The sequence below is a fragment of the Bufo bufo genome, chromosome 8, assembly GCF_905171765.1.
Source record: "Bufo bufo chromosome 8, aBufBuf1.1, whole genome shotgun sequence".
Taxonomy (NCBI): domain Eukaryota; kingdom Metazoa; phylum Chordata; class Amphibia; order Anura; family Bufonidae; genus Bufo; species Bufo bufo.
The window spans coordinates 228,406,147-228,421,818 of record NC_053396.1 but is presented as its reverse complement, the minus strand read 5'-3'; the positions used below and the strand labels follow the sequence as shown (position 1 = coordinate 228,421,818).

The following is a 15,672-nucleotide window of genomic DNA, read 5'->3' as shown; positions in this document are numbered from 1 at the left end:
TACTTTCACTTGAATGGGAGCAGCGCTGCAGTAACCAGCAGATGATGGGAGTGCGGGTGTCACTGATAGGTATTGGTGACCCGAGGACTGTCATCAATATAAACATAATGGACAACCCCTCTAAGGGAATCCACAGGTCATATGGGAAAGACTTGTCCCATCTCAATGCTGCGATCCTCCAGGTGAGCGAACATTTGGAAGAAACCCCCCCCATTAGGCCTCATTCACACATCAGTGTTTGGCCAGTGATATATCAGTGGTTGTGAGCCAAGACCAGGAGAGAGCGATTATGGGAAAGATCTGTGTTCAGACAATCACTGCCTGACTGTGCAGGGTTCCATTTCTAGGTGGTGTTGCCCTTTAAGTTTTGGATGGGACTAAATTAATCAATGCGTAGGAACACTGGTAAATGTCAAGCCCCGAGGGTTTCGTCTGTTACTTCTCTGCTTGGAACACGATACCTAATACAAGCTATAATACACAACCCCCCCCCCCCCCCCCCCACCAGACTGGAACCCCTAGGTTGTGGTGATCTATGGTGCACGAGTAACATGATGGGCACTAGGACCCAGAGAGGAGCATTGATAACATGGGGGTGCAGGTAATACTGCTGGTGCCGCCAGTTGTCCTGACACCTCCACAATTACAGTCAGAGGCGAGGACGGTGCGGAATGAAACGTGCGGGATAGAGATGAACAGGCTGGAGACAGGGCCGCCATCAGACACACACGCCGTGAGAGAAGCGCCACCTACCTGTTAACTTGATATGTCCTGCTTCATCCAGCAAAATGCTGAAAATTAAAATGTACATTCACCAACACACATAACGGGAATCGGTAGAAGAAAGAAAGAAAAGAAGACACAAAGTAAAGAGCAGGAAAGTCCAGAAGGTGCACAACTCAGTACCCCGAGTACCAGAGGGTGCACAACTCAGTACCCCGAGTACCAGAGGGTGCACAACTCAGTACCCCGAGTACCAGAGGGTGCACAACTCAGTACCCCGAGTACCAGAGGGTGCACAACTCAGTACCCCGAGTACCAGAGGGTGCACAACTCAGTACCCCGAGTACCAGAGGGTGCAACACACAAGGTGCATGCAGAGAAGACAGTGGACAAGGGGAGACGGAAGGGGGAGGACAGACGGGGGAGGACATGCAACACACAAGGTGCATGCGGGGGAGACGGGGGGGGGGGGGGGGGGGAGGACAGGGGGGGGGGGGGGAGGACAGACGGGGGGGAGAGGACAGACGGGGGGGAGAGGACAGACGGGGGGGAGAGGACAGACGGGGGGGAGAGGACAGACGGGGGGGAGAGGACAGACGGGGGAGGACATGCAACACACAAGGTGCATGCGGGGGAGACGGGGGGGGGGGGGGGGGGGGAGGACAGACGGGGGGGAGAGGACAGACGGGGGGGAGAGGACAGACGGGGGGGAGAGGACAGACGGGGGGGAGGGGACAGACGGGGGGGAGAGGACAGACGGGGGGGAGAGGACAGACGGGGGGGAGAGGACAGACGGGGGGGAGAGGACAGACGGGGGGGAGAGGACAGACGGGGGGGAGAGGACAGACGGGGGGGAGAGGACAGACGGGGGGGAGAGGACAGACGGGGGGGAGAGGACAGACGGGGGGGGCGGGGGGAGGACGAGACAGGCGGGGGGAGGACAGACGGAGGAGACGGGCGGGGGGAGGACAGACGGAGGAGACGGGCGGGGGGAGGACAGACGGAGGAGACGGGCGGGGGGAGGACAGACGGAGGAGACGGGCGGGGGGAGGACAGACGGAGGAGACGGGCGGGGGGAGGACAGACGGAGGAGACGGGCGGGGGGAGGACAGACGGAGGAGACGGGCGGGGGGAGGACAGACGGAGGAGACAGGCGGGGGGAGGACAGACGGAGGAGACAGGCGGGGGGAGGACAGACGGAGGAGACAGGCGGGGGGAGGACAGACGGAGGAGACAGGCGGGGGGAGGACAGACGGAGGAGACAGGCGGGGGGAGGACAGACGGAGGAGACAGGCGGGGGGAGGACAGACGGAGGAGACAGGCGGGGGGAGGACAGACGGAGGAGACAGGCGGGGGGAGGACAGACGGAGGAGACAGGCGGGGGGAGGACAGACGGAGGAGACAGACGGAGGAGACAGACGGAGGAGACAGGCGGGGGGAGGACAGACGGAGGAGACAGGCGGGGGGAGGACAGACGGAGGAGACAGGCGGGGGGAGGACAGACGGAGGAGACAGGCGGGGGGAGGACAGACGGAGGAGACAGGCGGGGGGAGGACAGACGGAGGAGACAGACGGAGGAGACAGACGGAGGAGACAGACGGAGGAGACAGACGGAGGAGACAGACGGAGGAGACAGACGGAGGAGACAGACGGAGGAGACAGACGGAGGAGACAGACGGAGGAGACAGACGGAGGAGACAGACAGTGCCGGAGGGGTTTACTTTACTTTTCTGGCTTTAGGTCCCTGTAGACGATGCCCAGGCTGTGCAGATGGTCCAGCGCCAGGGCCAGCTCTGCCAAGTAGAACTTCACATCTTCCTCTGTAAACATAACCTAATAAGAACTGTATAGATTTACTGTATGTTCTACCAGCCACGAAAACACCACCCAGAACAGGGCGACCCCCCCCCCATAATCACTCAGCCCTCGTCACACGGACTGAACCAAAAAGACAGCGGGGGACGGAGCAGAGAGGCAACGTCTACATGGGAAGGCCAGACGGCCGCACTGCACCGGACCGCGGGGGGGAGACTATAAGAAGGATAATAACTGAAAACACGTCGTCCCGATCAGGACAATCTCTTACATTTTGCATTTAAACTATTTTTTATTTTGCACATACATATTCATTTATATTAGTTTTATTTTGGCAAAAATACAGAAAAAAGCAATTCCGCTGCCAAATTCATTCATTCGTTAGGTTTCATTTCATACACGTTTACTGTACATCTCCTTACCGCCATACGAAATACCTGCAAGCAGCCAATGTGCAGGGATTTTTTTTACTGAATAAAACTTTTTTGTAAATAAAGTGCATTATTTTTCTTCTTTAAACCACTTTTTATGTTTATATTTTTACGCAGATTTTTTATTTTCTAATGTACAGGCAAAGAGCGCACTTTTCTCACTGCTTATGTGTCTGTACTTTTTCTTTTGCAGGACAGAATAGTGCAACATAACGCGCTTTTCTGTCCTGAAAAAAGAAAAAACGGATGGAAACGCAAGCCAATAATTTATTATCCGTTAAATTCATTCATTTTCCCCCAGATACTTTCTACCTTCATTGATATACATCAAGGGTGTTATTTAGGATTACATATGTACCACTTTTTGGCGTATATCTATCGCAGATTCGGTCGCAAAGGGGATTTAAAGGCAAATCTGTGACTTCTTCCCCTTCCACGCCATGTACGCCAATTCAAAAAAAAAGAGGCATGGCAAGGGGGCGGAGCGGCTGGTCTGTCTTAAGCATCATTTTCTATGCCAGTTTTTAGTATAGTAAATTATCAAAATCTACGCCAGCAAAGGAGCAGATTGAAGGCTGTTAGGCCCCGGAGGTGTACAAAGAGCCCGGCGCCTTTACATAAGGGGTATTAATACCGGCATCTAAAATGCTGCTCTTAATAAATGACCCCACAAAACCTTATTTAAAAAAGAAAGGTTTCACAAAAACATATACGTTACCCAAAAAAATAGATAACCAGAAAATTGCATACATTTGTGCACATATTTTTTTTACTGAATGTTTAAAATTATCTGCTTGATCCACAATGTGAACAAGCCCTGAATATGGTCAGTCTCAGGGTCCTCCAATTGCATCTGAGCGGTCATCAGGACAGTAAGTAAGCATTCACGTAAAAACTACTTGTACATAGTGAGCTCCCCCTAGTGGTGGCTGTATAATCTGTATGTAGTGAGCTCCCCCTAGTGGTAGCTGTATAATCTGTATGTAGTGAGCTCCCCCTAGTGGTAGCTGTATAATATGTATGTAGTGAGCTCCCCCTAGTGGTGGCTGTATAATCTGTATGTAGTGAGCTCCCCCTAGTGGTAGCTGTATAGTCTATATGTAGTGAGCTCCCCCTAGAGGTGGCTGTATAATCTGTATGCAGTGAGCTCCCTCTAGTGGTGGCTGTATAATCTGTATGTAGTGAGCTCCCCCTAGTGGTGGCTGTATAATCTGTATGTAGTGAGCTCCCCCTAGTGGTAGCTGTATAATCTGTATGTAGTGAGCTCCCCCTAGAGGTGGCTGTATAATCTGTATGTAGTGAGCTCCCCCTAGAGGTGGCTGTATAATCTGTATGTAGTGAGCTCCCCCTAGTGGTGGCTGTAAAATCAGTATGTAGTGAGCTCCCTCTAGTGGTGGCTGTATAATCTGTATGTAGTGAGCTCCCTCTAGTGGTGGCTGTATAATCTGTATGTAGTGAGCTCCCCCTAGTGGTGACTGTATAATCTGTATGTAGTGAGCTCCCTCTAGTGGTGACTGTACAATCTGTATGTAGTGAGCTCCCTCTAGTGGTGGCTGTATAATCTGTATGTAGTGAGCTCCCTGTAGTGGTGGCTGTATAATCTGTATGTAGTGAGCTCCCCCTAGTGGTGACTGTATAATCTGTATGTAGTGAGCTCCCTCTAGTAGTGACTGTATAATCTGTATGTAGTGAGCTCCCTCTAGTGGTGACTGTATAATCTGTATGTAGTGAGCTCCCTCTAGTGGTGGCTGTATAATCTGTATGCAGTGAGCTCCCTTTAGTGGTGACTGTATAATCTGTATGTAGTGAGCTCCCTCTAGTGGTGGCTGTATAATCTGTATGTAGTGAGCTCCCTCTAGTAGTGACTGTATAATCTGTATGTAGTGAGCTCCCTCTAGTGGTGGCTGTATAATCTGTATGTAGTGAGCTCCCTCTAGTGGTGGCTGTATAATCTGTATGTAGTGAGCTCTCTCTAGTGGTGGCTGTATAGTCTGCATGTAGTGAGCTCCCTCTAGTGGTGGCTGTATAATCTGTATGTAGTGAGCTCCCTCTAGTGGTGGCTGTGTAATCTGTATGTAGTGAGCTCCCTCTAGTGGTGACTGTATAATCTGTATGTAGTGAGCTCCCTCTAGTGGTGGCTGTATAATCTGTATGTAGTGAGCTCCCTCTAGTGGTGACTGTATAATCTGTATGTAGTGAGCTCCCTCTAGTGCTGGCTGTATAATCTGTATGTAGTGAGCTCCCTCTAGTGGTGGCTGTATAATCTGTATGTAGTGAGCTCCCTCTAGTAGTGACTGTATAATCTGTATGTAGTGAGCTCCCTCTAGTGGTGGCTGTATAATCTGTATGTAGTGAGCTCCCCCTAGTGGTGGCTCTATAATCTGTATGTAGTGAGCTCCCTCTAGTGGTGGCTGTATAATCTGTATGCAGTGAGCTCCCTTTAGTGGTGACTGTATAATCTAATGCGTTGTTAGCGGTCAGGTAACGTCGCCCTTATTGCGGTAATTGGTACAACCCCCGGTCACATGTACTACGCTTGGCGACAGCCTTGCACCCGACTCTTGTGCTCTCTATAGAAAGGTCAGGGACGCGCAGTTATGGTTCCTTCTTCACCGAGCTCCACCGTGCCTCGCAGCGCCGCAATATCTGCAACTAATGCTATGAGCGAAGTCTGAGTAATGAGATCTCAGCAGAGGCGGCCACGAAAACGTCGCCTCCCGCTGGTTACACTCTCACGGTAAATAATTCAATTATAACCTGCAGAGCCGCGACCTTTCAAAAGAAAACATTTCAGAAATTAATTCTGTAAACATTCATATGTTACAGGCGAAGCGAATTCTAGGAACCACACGGCAAGGCATGCTGGGAATAAGAAACCACAACCTATGGCCGCCAAAGTAGCCGGACTGACAGCATTAACAGCAAGAGCAGGAGGAGATCGCCCGATCACACGAGGCATGAATCACACAGGCTGCACCTCCACCAAGCGGAGGGCGTGGGCGGCTGAAGAGCATGGAGGCTGCATATTAACTACTGAGGAATCAGACGCTGGAGCGACCCCAAAATCTCTGTCTACAAAGCGAGACTACAACTCCTAACATCATATACGGAAGAACAGCTCCAGCCTATCCCTGATAGATGATCAACCCTGCAGATCCGTACAGGATACAAAATGTATGTACACAGTGACTGCACCAGCAGAATAGTGAGTGCAGCTCTGCAGTATAATACAGGATGTAACTCAGGATCAGTACAGGATAAGTAATGAATGTACACAGTGACTGCACCAGCAGAATAGTGAGTGCAGCTCTGGAGTATAATACAGGATGTAACTCAGGATCAGTACAGGATAAGTAATGTATGTACACAGTGACTGCACCAGCAGAATAGTGAGTGCAGCTCTGGAGTATAATACAGGATGTAACTCAGGATCAGTACAGGATAAGTAATGTATGTACACAGTGACTGCACCAGCAGAACAGAGAGTGCAGCTCTGGAGTATAATACAGGATGTAACTCAGGATTAGTACAGGATAAGTAATGTATGTACACAGTGACTGCACCAGCAGAATAGTGAGTGCAGCTCTGGAGAATAATACAGGATGTAACTCAGGATCAGTACAGGATAAGTAATGTATGTACACAGTGACTGCACCAGCAGAATAGTGAGTGCAGCTCTGGAGTATAATACAGGATGTAACTCAGGATCAGAACGGGATAAGTAATGTATGTACACAGTGACTGCACCAGCAGAACAGAGAGTGCAGCTCTGGAGTATAATACAGGATGTAACTCAGGATCAGTACAGGATAAGTAATGTATGTGCACAGTGACTGCACCAGCAGAATAGTGAGTGCAGCTCTGGGGTATAATACAGGATGTAACTGAGGATCAGTACAGGATAAGTAATGTATGTACACAGTGACTGCACCAGCAGAATAGTGAGTGCAGCTCTGGAGTATAAAACAGTAATTACAGGATTTTTTAAACATACACTCACCTAAAGAATTATTAGGAACACCTGTTCTATTTCCCATTAATGCAATTCTCTAGCCAACCAATCACATGGCAGTTGCTTCGATGCATTTAGGGGGGTGCTCCTGGTCAAGACAATCTCCTGAACTCCAAACTGAATGTCAGAATGGGAAAGAAAGGTGATTTAAGCCATTTTGAGCGTGGCATGGTTGTTGGTGCCAGACGGGCCGGTCTGAGTATTTCACAATCTGCTCAGTTACTGGGATTTTCACGCACAACCATTTCTAGGGTTTACAAAGAATGGTGTGAAAAGGGAAAAACATCCAGTATGCGGCCGTCCTGTGGGCGAAAATGCCTTGTGGATGCTAGAGGTCAGAGGAGAATGGGCCGACTGATTCAGGCTGATAGAGGAGCAACGTTGTCTGAAATAACCACTCGTTACAACCGAGGTCTGCAGCAAAGCATTTGTGAAGCCACAACACGCACAACCTTGAGGCGGATGTGCTACAACAGCAGAAGACCCCACCGGGTACCACTCATCTCCACTACAAATAGGAAAAAGAGGCTACAATCTGCACGAGCTCACCAAAATTGGACTGTTGAAGACTGGAAAAATGTTGCCTGGTCTGATGAGTCTCGATTTCTGTTGAGACATTCAAATGGTAGAGTCCGAATTTGGGGTAAACAGAATGAGAGCATGTCTCCATCCTCTGATGGCTACTTCCAGCAGGATAATGCACCATGTCACAAAGCTCCAATCATCTCACATTGGTTTCTTGAACATGACAATGAGTTCACTGCACTAAAATGGCCCCACAGTCACCAGATCTCAACCCACTAGAGCATCTTTGGGATGTGGTGGAACGGGAGCTTCGTGCCCTGGATGTGCATCCCTCAAATCTCCATCAACTGCAAGATGCTATCCTATCAATATGGGCCAACATTTCTAAAGAATCAGCACCTTGTGGAATCAATGCCACGTAGAATTAAGGCAGTTCTGAAGGCAAAAGGGGGTCCAACACCGCATTAGTATGGGGGCACTAATAATTCTTTAGGGGAGTGTATATGGGTCCCTTCATCTGCAGGGAGACACTTTATCAGTTATGATAATGGCGGGGTTGGTTCTTCAGACAGTGCGACTCCCCTGTGAGCAGGAACCACCCTCTAATTACCTCAGGACTCCCCAATACGTCAATACAGGGGGTCAGCGAGTGCAGCGGCCGCCCCTGTGAGATCGCTCATCGGCTGCTCTCATCATATGTAGACAGAGAGCTCGATGGAAGACGCTGCCTCAGATACCTTCACACTGCAGGAAGATGAAGCAGAGGCGAGTACGTATGCTGGAGCCGGCGACCTGCGGTCGTTCTCAGCGGCGGACTACAAGCCCGGTATGGAAAACCTAACCTATTGACTGGCAGGCACCTGTATTCACACTATACAGCACACCTTATACTCCAGGCACATCCAGAGCTGCATTCACAATTCTGCTGCCTTCCAGCTAGCTCTCAGGCTGCACAACCTCTTACTCTGCTGTGGAATATGTAGTGTTTGCACCATGTAATGTAGGAAGTGAAACGTGTGCGATAAACCTCAGCGAGTCGGGAAATATATATAATAGTAATACGCCACATGCGCCATTTTGATAAATTCGGAGTAATCGGCGCCGTCATGCATAGTTGGACAGAGGGAGCTCTGCCCTATTAATGTGAGAACAGTCACCATCAGGTCGGTGCAGGGTCGTTACCCCGCAGTCACATGACAGTTTAGGCCCTGCCCCTTTACGCACAGTGATCGACATCGGGTTAGACAACTGCTCAACTAGCAACACCCTAATCCACTCTCCTCCCGGCAGCGCCCGGAGTCACGGGCGCAGTGACATCACAGGGAGAATGGTTGAGAAGCAGAGTTACCTCTTTGGATAGCCGCGTGAAGACGTCGCCTCCCCTGAGAAAATCCAGGATTAGGTATAATTTCCCTTCCGTCTGAAAGGCTGAAATAGAAGGAAGCAGAAGGGGCATTAAGAGGGGCCCATGCGTGTGCCCCCATGGGGTGGGATCGCCCGCTACGCCCCCTCGATGAGCTCAGGGTCAGGCACACTTACCATAGTGCAACTTGACAATAAAGGGATGGTTCACCTCCACCAGGATGTCTCGCTCCATCTTAGTGCGGACTCGGTCCCTCACTGGAAGTAAAGAAGAAACAGATATAACCCCTGAGCCCAGGAGCTCACAATCACTCCCATCATCCCCGACCAGAAGATCTCAGTCTATAATCCATATCTCAGAATTTATCACTACTCCCATCATCCCTGACCATAGGATTTCAGTCCGATCTCCCCGTAACAGAAAATCTATTACTCCCATTATCCCTCAGGATCTGAGTCTAATCTCCCTGCAACTCACACTTTACTACTCCCATCATCCCTAACCCCAGAAGCTCACAAACTAATCTCCATATTTCAGAATGTATTACTCTCATTATCCCTGAATATAGGATGAATCTAATCTCTGTAGCTCAGAATGTATCACTCCCATCATCCTGGACCCCGGGAGCTCACCAGCTTATCTCTGTAGCTCAGAATGTATCACTCCCATCATCCTGGACCCCGGGAGCTCACCAGCTGATCTCTGTAGCTCAGAATGTATCACTCCCATCATCCTGGACCCCGGGAGCTCACCAGCTGATCTCTGTAGCTCAGAATGTATCACTCCCATCATCCTGGACCCCGGGAGCTCACCAGCTGATCTCTGTAGCTCAGAATGTATCACTCCCATCATCCCTGACCCCGGGAGCTCACCAGCTGATCTCTGTAGCTCAGAATGTATCACTCCCATCATCCCTGACCCCGGGAGCTCACCAGCGAATCTCTGTAGCTCAGAATGTATCACTCCCATCATCCTGGACCCCGGGAGCTCACCAGCTGATCTCTGTAGCTCAGAATGTATCACTCCCATCATCCTGGACCCCGGGAGCTCACCAGCTGATCTCTGTAGCTCAGAATGTATCACTCCCATCATCCTGGACCCTGGGAGCTCACCAGCTAATCTCTGTAGCTCAGAATGTATCACTCCCATCATCCTGGACCCTGGGAGCTCACCAGCTGATCTCTGTAGCTCAGAATGTATCACTCCCATCATCCTGGACCCCGGGAGCTCACCAGCTGATCTCTGTAGCTCAGAATGTATCACTCCCATCATCCTGGACCCCGGGAGCTCACCAGCTGATCTCTGTAGCTCAGAATGTATCACTCCCATCATCCCTGACCCCGGGAGCTCACCAGCTGATCTCTGTAGCTCAGAATGTATCACTCCCATCATCCCTGACCCCGGGAGCTCACCAGCTAATCTCTGTAGCTCAGAATGTATCACTCCCATCATCCTGGACCCTGGGAGCTCACCAGCTGATCTCTGTAGCTCAGAATGTATCACTCCCATCATCCTGGACCCTGGGAGCTCACCAGCTGATCTCTGTAGCTCAGAATGTATCACTCCCATCATCCTGGACCCTGGGAGCTCACCAGCTGATCTCTGTAGCTCAGAATGTATCACTCCCATCATCCTGGACCCTGGGAGCTCACCAGCTAATCTCTGTAGCTCAGAATGTATCACTCCCATCATCCTGGACCCCGGGAGCTCACCAGCTGATCTCTGTAGCTCAGAATGTATCACTCCCATCATCCTGGACCCCGGGAGCTCACCAGCGAATCTCTGTAGCTCAGAATGTATCACTCCCATCATCCTGGACCCCGGGAGCTCACCAGCTAATCTCTGTAGCTCAGAATGTATCACTCCCATCATCCCTGACCCCGGGAGCTCACCAGCTGATCTCTGTAGCTCAGAATGTATCACTCCCATCATCCCTGACCCCGGGAGCTCACCAGCTGATCTCTGTAGCTCAGAATGTATCACTCCCATCATCCTGGACCCTGGGAGCTCACCAGCTAATCTCTGTAGCTCAGAATGTATCACTCCCATCATCCTGGACCCAGGAAGCTCACCAGCTGATCTCTGTAGCTCAGAATGTATCACTCCCATCATCCTGGACCCCGGGAGCTCACCAGCTGATCTCTGTAGCTCAGAATGTATCACTCCCATCATCCTGGACCCCGGGAGCTCACCAGCGAATCTCTGTAGCTCAGAATGTATCACTCCCATCATCCCTGACCCCGGGAGCTCACCAGCTGATCTCTGTAGCTCAGAATGTATCACTCCCATCATCCCTGACCCCGGGAGCTCACCAGCTGATCTCTGTAGCTCAGAATATATCACTCCCATCATCCTGGACCCCGGGAGCTCACCAGCGAATCTCTGTAGCTCAGAATGTATCACTCCCATCATCCTGGACCCCGGGAGCTCACCAGCTGATCTCTGTAGCTCAGAATGTATCACTCCCATCATCCTGGACCCCGGGAGCTCACCAGCTGATCTCTGTAGCTCAGAATGTATCACTCCCATCATCCTGGACCCCGGGAGCTCACCAGCTGATCTCTGTAGCTCAGAATGTATCACTCCCATCATCCTGGACCCCGGGAGCTCACCAGCGAATCTCTGTAGCTCAGAATGTATCACTCCCATCATCCTGGACCCCGGGAGCTCACCAGCTGATCTCTGTAGCTCAGAATGTATCACTCCCATCATCCTGGACCCCGGGAGCTCACCAGCGAATCTCTGTAGCTCAGAATGTATCACTCCCATCATCCTGGACCCCGAGAGCTCAACAGCTGATCTCTGTAGCTCAGAATGTATCACTCCCATCATCCCTGACCCCGGGAGCTCACCAGCTGATCTCTGTAGCTCAGAATGTATCACTCCCATCATCCTGGACCCCGGGAGCTCACCAGCGGATCTCTGTAGCTCAGAATGTATCACTCCCATCATCCTGGACCCCGGGAGCTCACCAGCTGATCTCTGTAGCTCAGAATGTATCACTCCCATCATCCCTGACCCCGGGAGCTCACCAGCTAATCTCTGTAGCTCAGAATATATCACTCCCATCATCCTGGACCCCGGGAGCTCACCAGCGAATCTCTATAGCTCAGAATGTATCACTCCCATCATCCTGGACCCCGGGAGCTCACCAGCTAATCTCTGTAGCTCAGAATGTATCACTCCCATCATCCTGGACCCCGGGAGCTCACCAGCGAATCTCTATAGCTCAGAATGTATCACTCCCATCATCCTGGACCCCGGGAGCTCACCAGCTGATCTCTGTAGCTCAGAATGTATCACTCCCATCATCCCTGACCCCGGGAGCTCACCAGCTGATCTCTGTAGCTCAGAATGTATCACTCCCATCATCCCTGACCCCGGGAGCTCACCAGCGAATCTCTATAGCTCAGAATGTATCACTCCCATCATCCTGGACCCCGGGAGCTCACCAGCTAATCTCTGTAGCTCAGAATGTATCACTCCCATCATCCTGGACCCCGGGAGCTCACCAGCTAATCTCTGTAGCTCAGAATGTATCACTCCCATCATCCTGGACCCTGGGAGCTCACCAGCTGATCTCTGTAGCTCAGAATGTATCACTCCCATCATCCTGGACCCCGGGAGCTCACCAGCTAATCTCTATAGCTCAGAATGTATCACTCCCATCATCCTGGACCCCGGGAGCTCACCAGCTGATCTCTGTAGCTCAGAATGTATCACTCCCATCATCCTGGACCCCGGGAGCTCACCAGCTGATCTCTGTAGCTCAGAATGTATCACTCCCATCATCCTGGGCCCCGGGAGCTCACCAGCTAATCTCTGTAGCTCAGAATGTATCACTCCCATCATCCTGGACCCCGGGAGCTCACCAGCTGATCTCTGTAGCTCAGAATGTATCACTCCCATCATCCCTGACCCCGGGAGCTCACCAGCTAATCTCTGTAGCTCAGAATGTATCACTCCCATCATCCTGGACCCCGGGAGCTCACCAGCTGATCTCTGTACCTCAGAATGTATCACTCCCATCATCCCTGACCCCGGGAGCTCACCAGCTAATCTCTGTAGCTCAGAATGTATCACTCCCATCATCCCTGACCCCGGGAGCTCACCAGCTGATCTCTGTAGCTCAGAATGTATCACTCCCATCATCCCTGACCCCGGGAGCTCACCAGCTGATCTCTGTAGCTCAGAATGTATCACTCCCATCATCCTGGACCCCGGGAGCTCACCAGCTGATCTCTGTAGCTCAGAATGTATCACTCCCATCATCCTGGACCCCGGGAGCTCACCAGCGAATCTCTGTAGCTCAGAATGTATCACTCCCATCATCCTGGACCCCGGGAGCTCACCAGCTGATCTCTGTACCTCAGAATGTATCACTCCCATCATCCCTGACCCCGGGAGCTCACCAGCTGATCTCTGTACCTCAGAATGTATCACTCCCATCATCCTGGACCCCGGGAGCTCACCAGCTGATCTCTGTACCTCAGAATGTATCACTCCCATCATCCTGGACCCCGGGAGCTCACCAGCTGATCTCTGTACCTCAGAATGTATCACTCCCATCATCCTGGACCCCGGGAGCTCACCAGCTGATCTCTGTACCTCAGAATGTATCACTCCCATCATCCTGGACCCCGGGAGCTCACCAGCTGATCTCTGTACCTCAGAATGTATCACTCCCATCATCCTGGACCCCGGGAGCTCACCAGCTGATCTCTGTACCTCAGAATGTATCACTCCCATCATCCTGGACCCCGGGAGCTCACCAGCTGATCTCTGTAGCTCATCATCATCCACCATACAGGCACAGATTGGCTCCGCCCCCCACCTCACCTTTCAGAGACGCCTTCTTTAACACTTTCATGGCGTACAGTTGTTCGGCGTCCGGCCCCACAGTTTTTCGCACAAGGAAAACCTAAAGGGAACATGAAGGATCAGATCAGTCGTTACAGCATCGGCTGCTGCGTTCAGGACCGCGGCCGTCCCCCCCCACAACGAAACAATGGCCTCAACTCCACTACAGCTGTGTGACTGGGAGACCACCTACAGAGGGTGCAGGGGGCAGAGACCGGACGACGCTTCAACCTCATGCTGTGTGACTGGGAGACCACCTACAGAGGGTGCAGGGGGCAGAGACTAGAGGACGACACATCAACCTCATGCTGTGTGACTGGGAGACCACCTACAGAGGGTGCAGAGACCACCTACAGAGGGTGCAGAGACCACCTACAGAGGGTGCAGGGGGCAGAGACCGGAGGACACATCAACCTCATGCTGTGTGACTGGGAGACCACCTACAGAGGGTGCAGGGGGCAGAGACCGGAGGACGCTTCAACCTCATGCTGTGTGACTGGGAGACCACCTACAGAGGGTGCAGGGGGCAGAGACCGGACGACACATCAACCTCAAGCTGTGTGACTGGGAGACCACCTACAGAGGGTGCAGGGGGCAGAGACCGGAGGACGCTTCAACCTCATGCTGTGTGACTGGGAGACCACCTACAGAGGGTGCAGAGACCACCTACAGAGGGTGCAGGGGCAGAGACCGGAGGACGCTTCAACCTCATGCTGTGTGACTGGGAGACCACCTACAGAGGGTGCAGGGGGCAGAGACCGGAGGACACATCAACCTCATGCTGTGTGACTGGGAGACCACCTACAGAGGGTGCAGGGGGCAGAGACCGGAGGACGCTTCAACCTCATGCTGTGTGACTGGGAGACCACCTACAGAGGGTGCAGGGGGCAGAGACCGGACGACGCTTCAACCTCATGCTGTGTGACTGGGAGACCACCTACAGAGGGTGCAGGGGGCAGAGACCGGACGACACATCAACCTCAAGCTGTGTGACTGGGAGACCACCTACAGAGGGTGCAGAGACCACCTACAGAGGGTGCAGGGGCAGAGACCGGAGGACGCTTCAACCTCATGCTGTGTGACTGGGAGACCAACTACAGAGGGTGCAGGGGGCAGAGACCGGAGGACACTTCAACCTCATGCTGTGTGACTGGGAGACCACCTACAGAGGGTGCAGGGGGCAGAGACCGGAGGACACTTCAACCTCATGCTGTGTGACTGGGAGACCACCTACAGAGGGTGCAGGGGGCAGAGACCGGACGACACATCAACCTCAAGCTGTGTGACTGGGAGACCACCTACAGAGGGTGCAGGGGGCAGAGACCGGAGGACGCTTCAACCTCATGCTGTGTGACTGGGAGACCACCTACAGAGGGTGCAGAGACCACCTACAGAGGGTGCAGGGGCAGAGACCGGAGGACGCTTCAACCTCATGCTGTGTGACTGGGAGACCACCTACAGAGGGTGCAGGGGGCAGAGACCGGAGGACACATCAACCTCATGCTGTGTGACTGGGAGACCACCTACAGAGGGTGCAGGGGGCAGAGACCAGAGGACGCTTCAACCTCAAGCTGTGTGACTGGGAGACCACCTACAGAGGGTGCAGGGGGCAGAGACCGGAGGACGCGTCAACCTCATGCTGTGTGACTGGGAGACCACCTACAGAGGGTGCAGGGGGCAGAGACCAGAGGACGCTTCAACCTCATGCTGTGTGACTGGGAGACCACCTACAGAGGGTGCAGGGGGCAGAGACCAGAGGACGCTTCAACCTCATGCTGTGTGACTGGGAGACCACCTACAGAGGGTGCAGGGGGCAGAGACCAGAGGATGCTTCAACCTCATGCTGTGTGACTGGGAGACCACCTACAGAGGGTGCAGGGGGCGGAGACCGGACGACGCTTCAACCTCATGCTGTGTGACTGGGAGACCACCTACAGAGGGTG

The 15,672-nt window shown here is 52.4% G+C and overlaps 1 protein-coding gene across 4 annotated transcripts in view; it reads right to left on the bottom strand.

The window, feature by feature from the left end:
* RPS6KA6 (ribosomal protein S6 kinase A6) overlaps positions 1-15,672 on the bottom strand; it is a 54,467-nt gene that overhangs the window by 20,391 nt on the left and 18,404 nt on the right. For all 4 annotated transcript variants that reach the window (XM_040442098.1, XM_040442099.1, XM_040442100.1 and 1 more), the window contains exons 4-8: positions 13,709-13,790; positions 9,046-9,126; positions 8,855-8,934; positions 2,450-2,556; positions 754-791 (exon numbers count right to left, since the gene is read on the bottom strand). In XM_040442098.1, the coding sequence (XP_040298032.1) occupies positions 754-791; positions 2,450-2,556; positions 8,855-8,934; positions 9,046-9,126; positions 13,709-13,790 (388 nt within the window). The remainder of the gene's footprint in view (positions 1-753; positions 792-2,449; positions 2,557-8,854; positions 8,935-9,045; positions 9,127-13,708; positions 13,791-15,672) is intronic.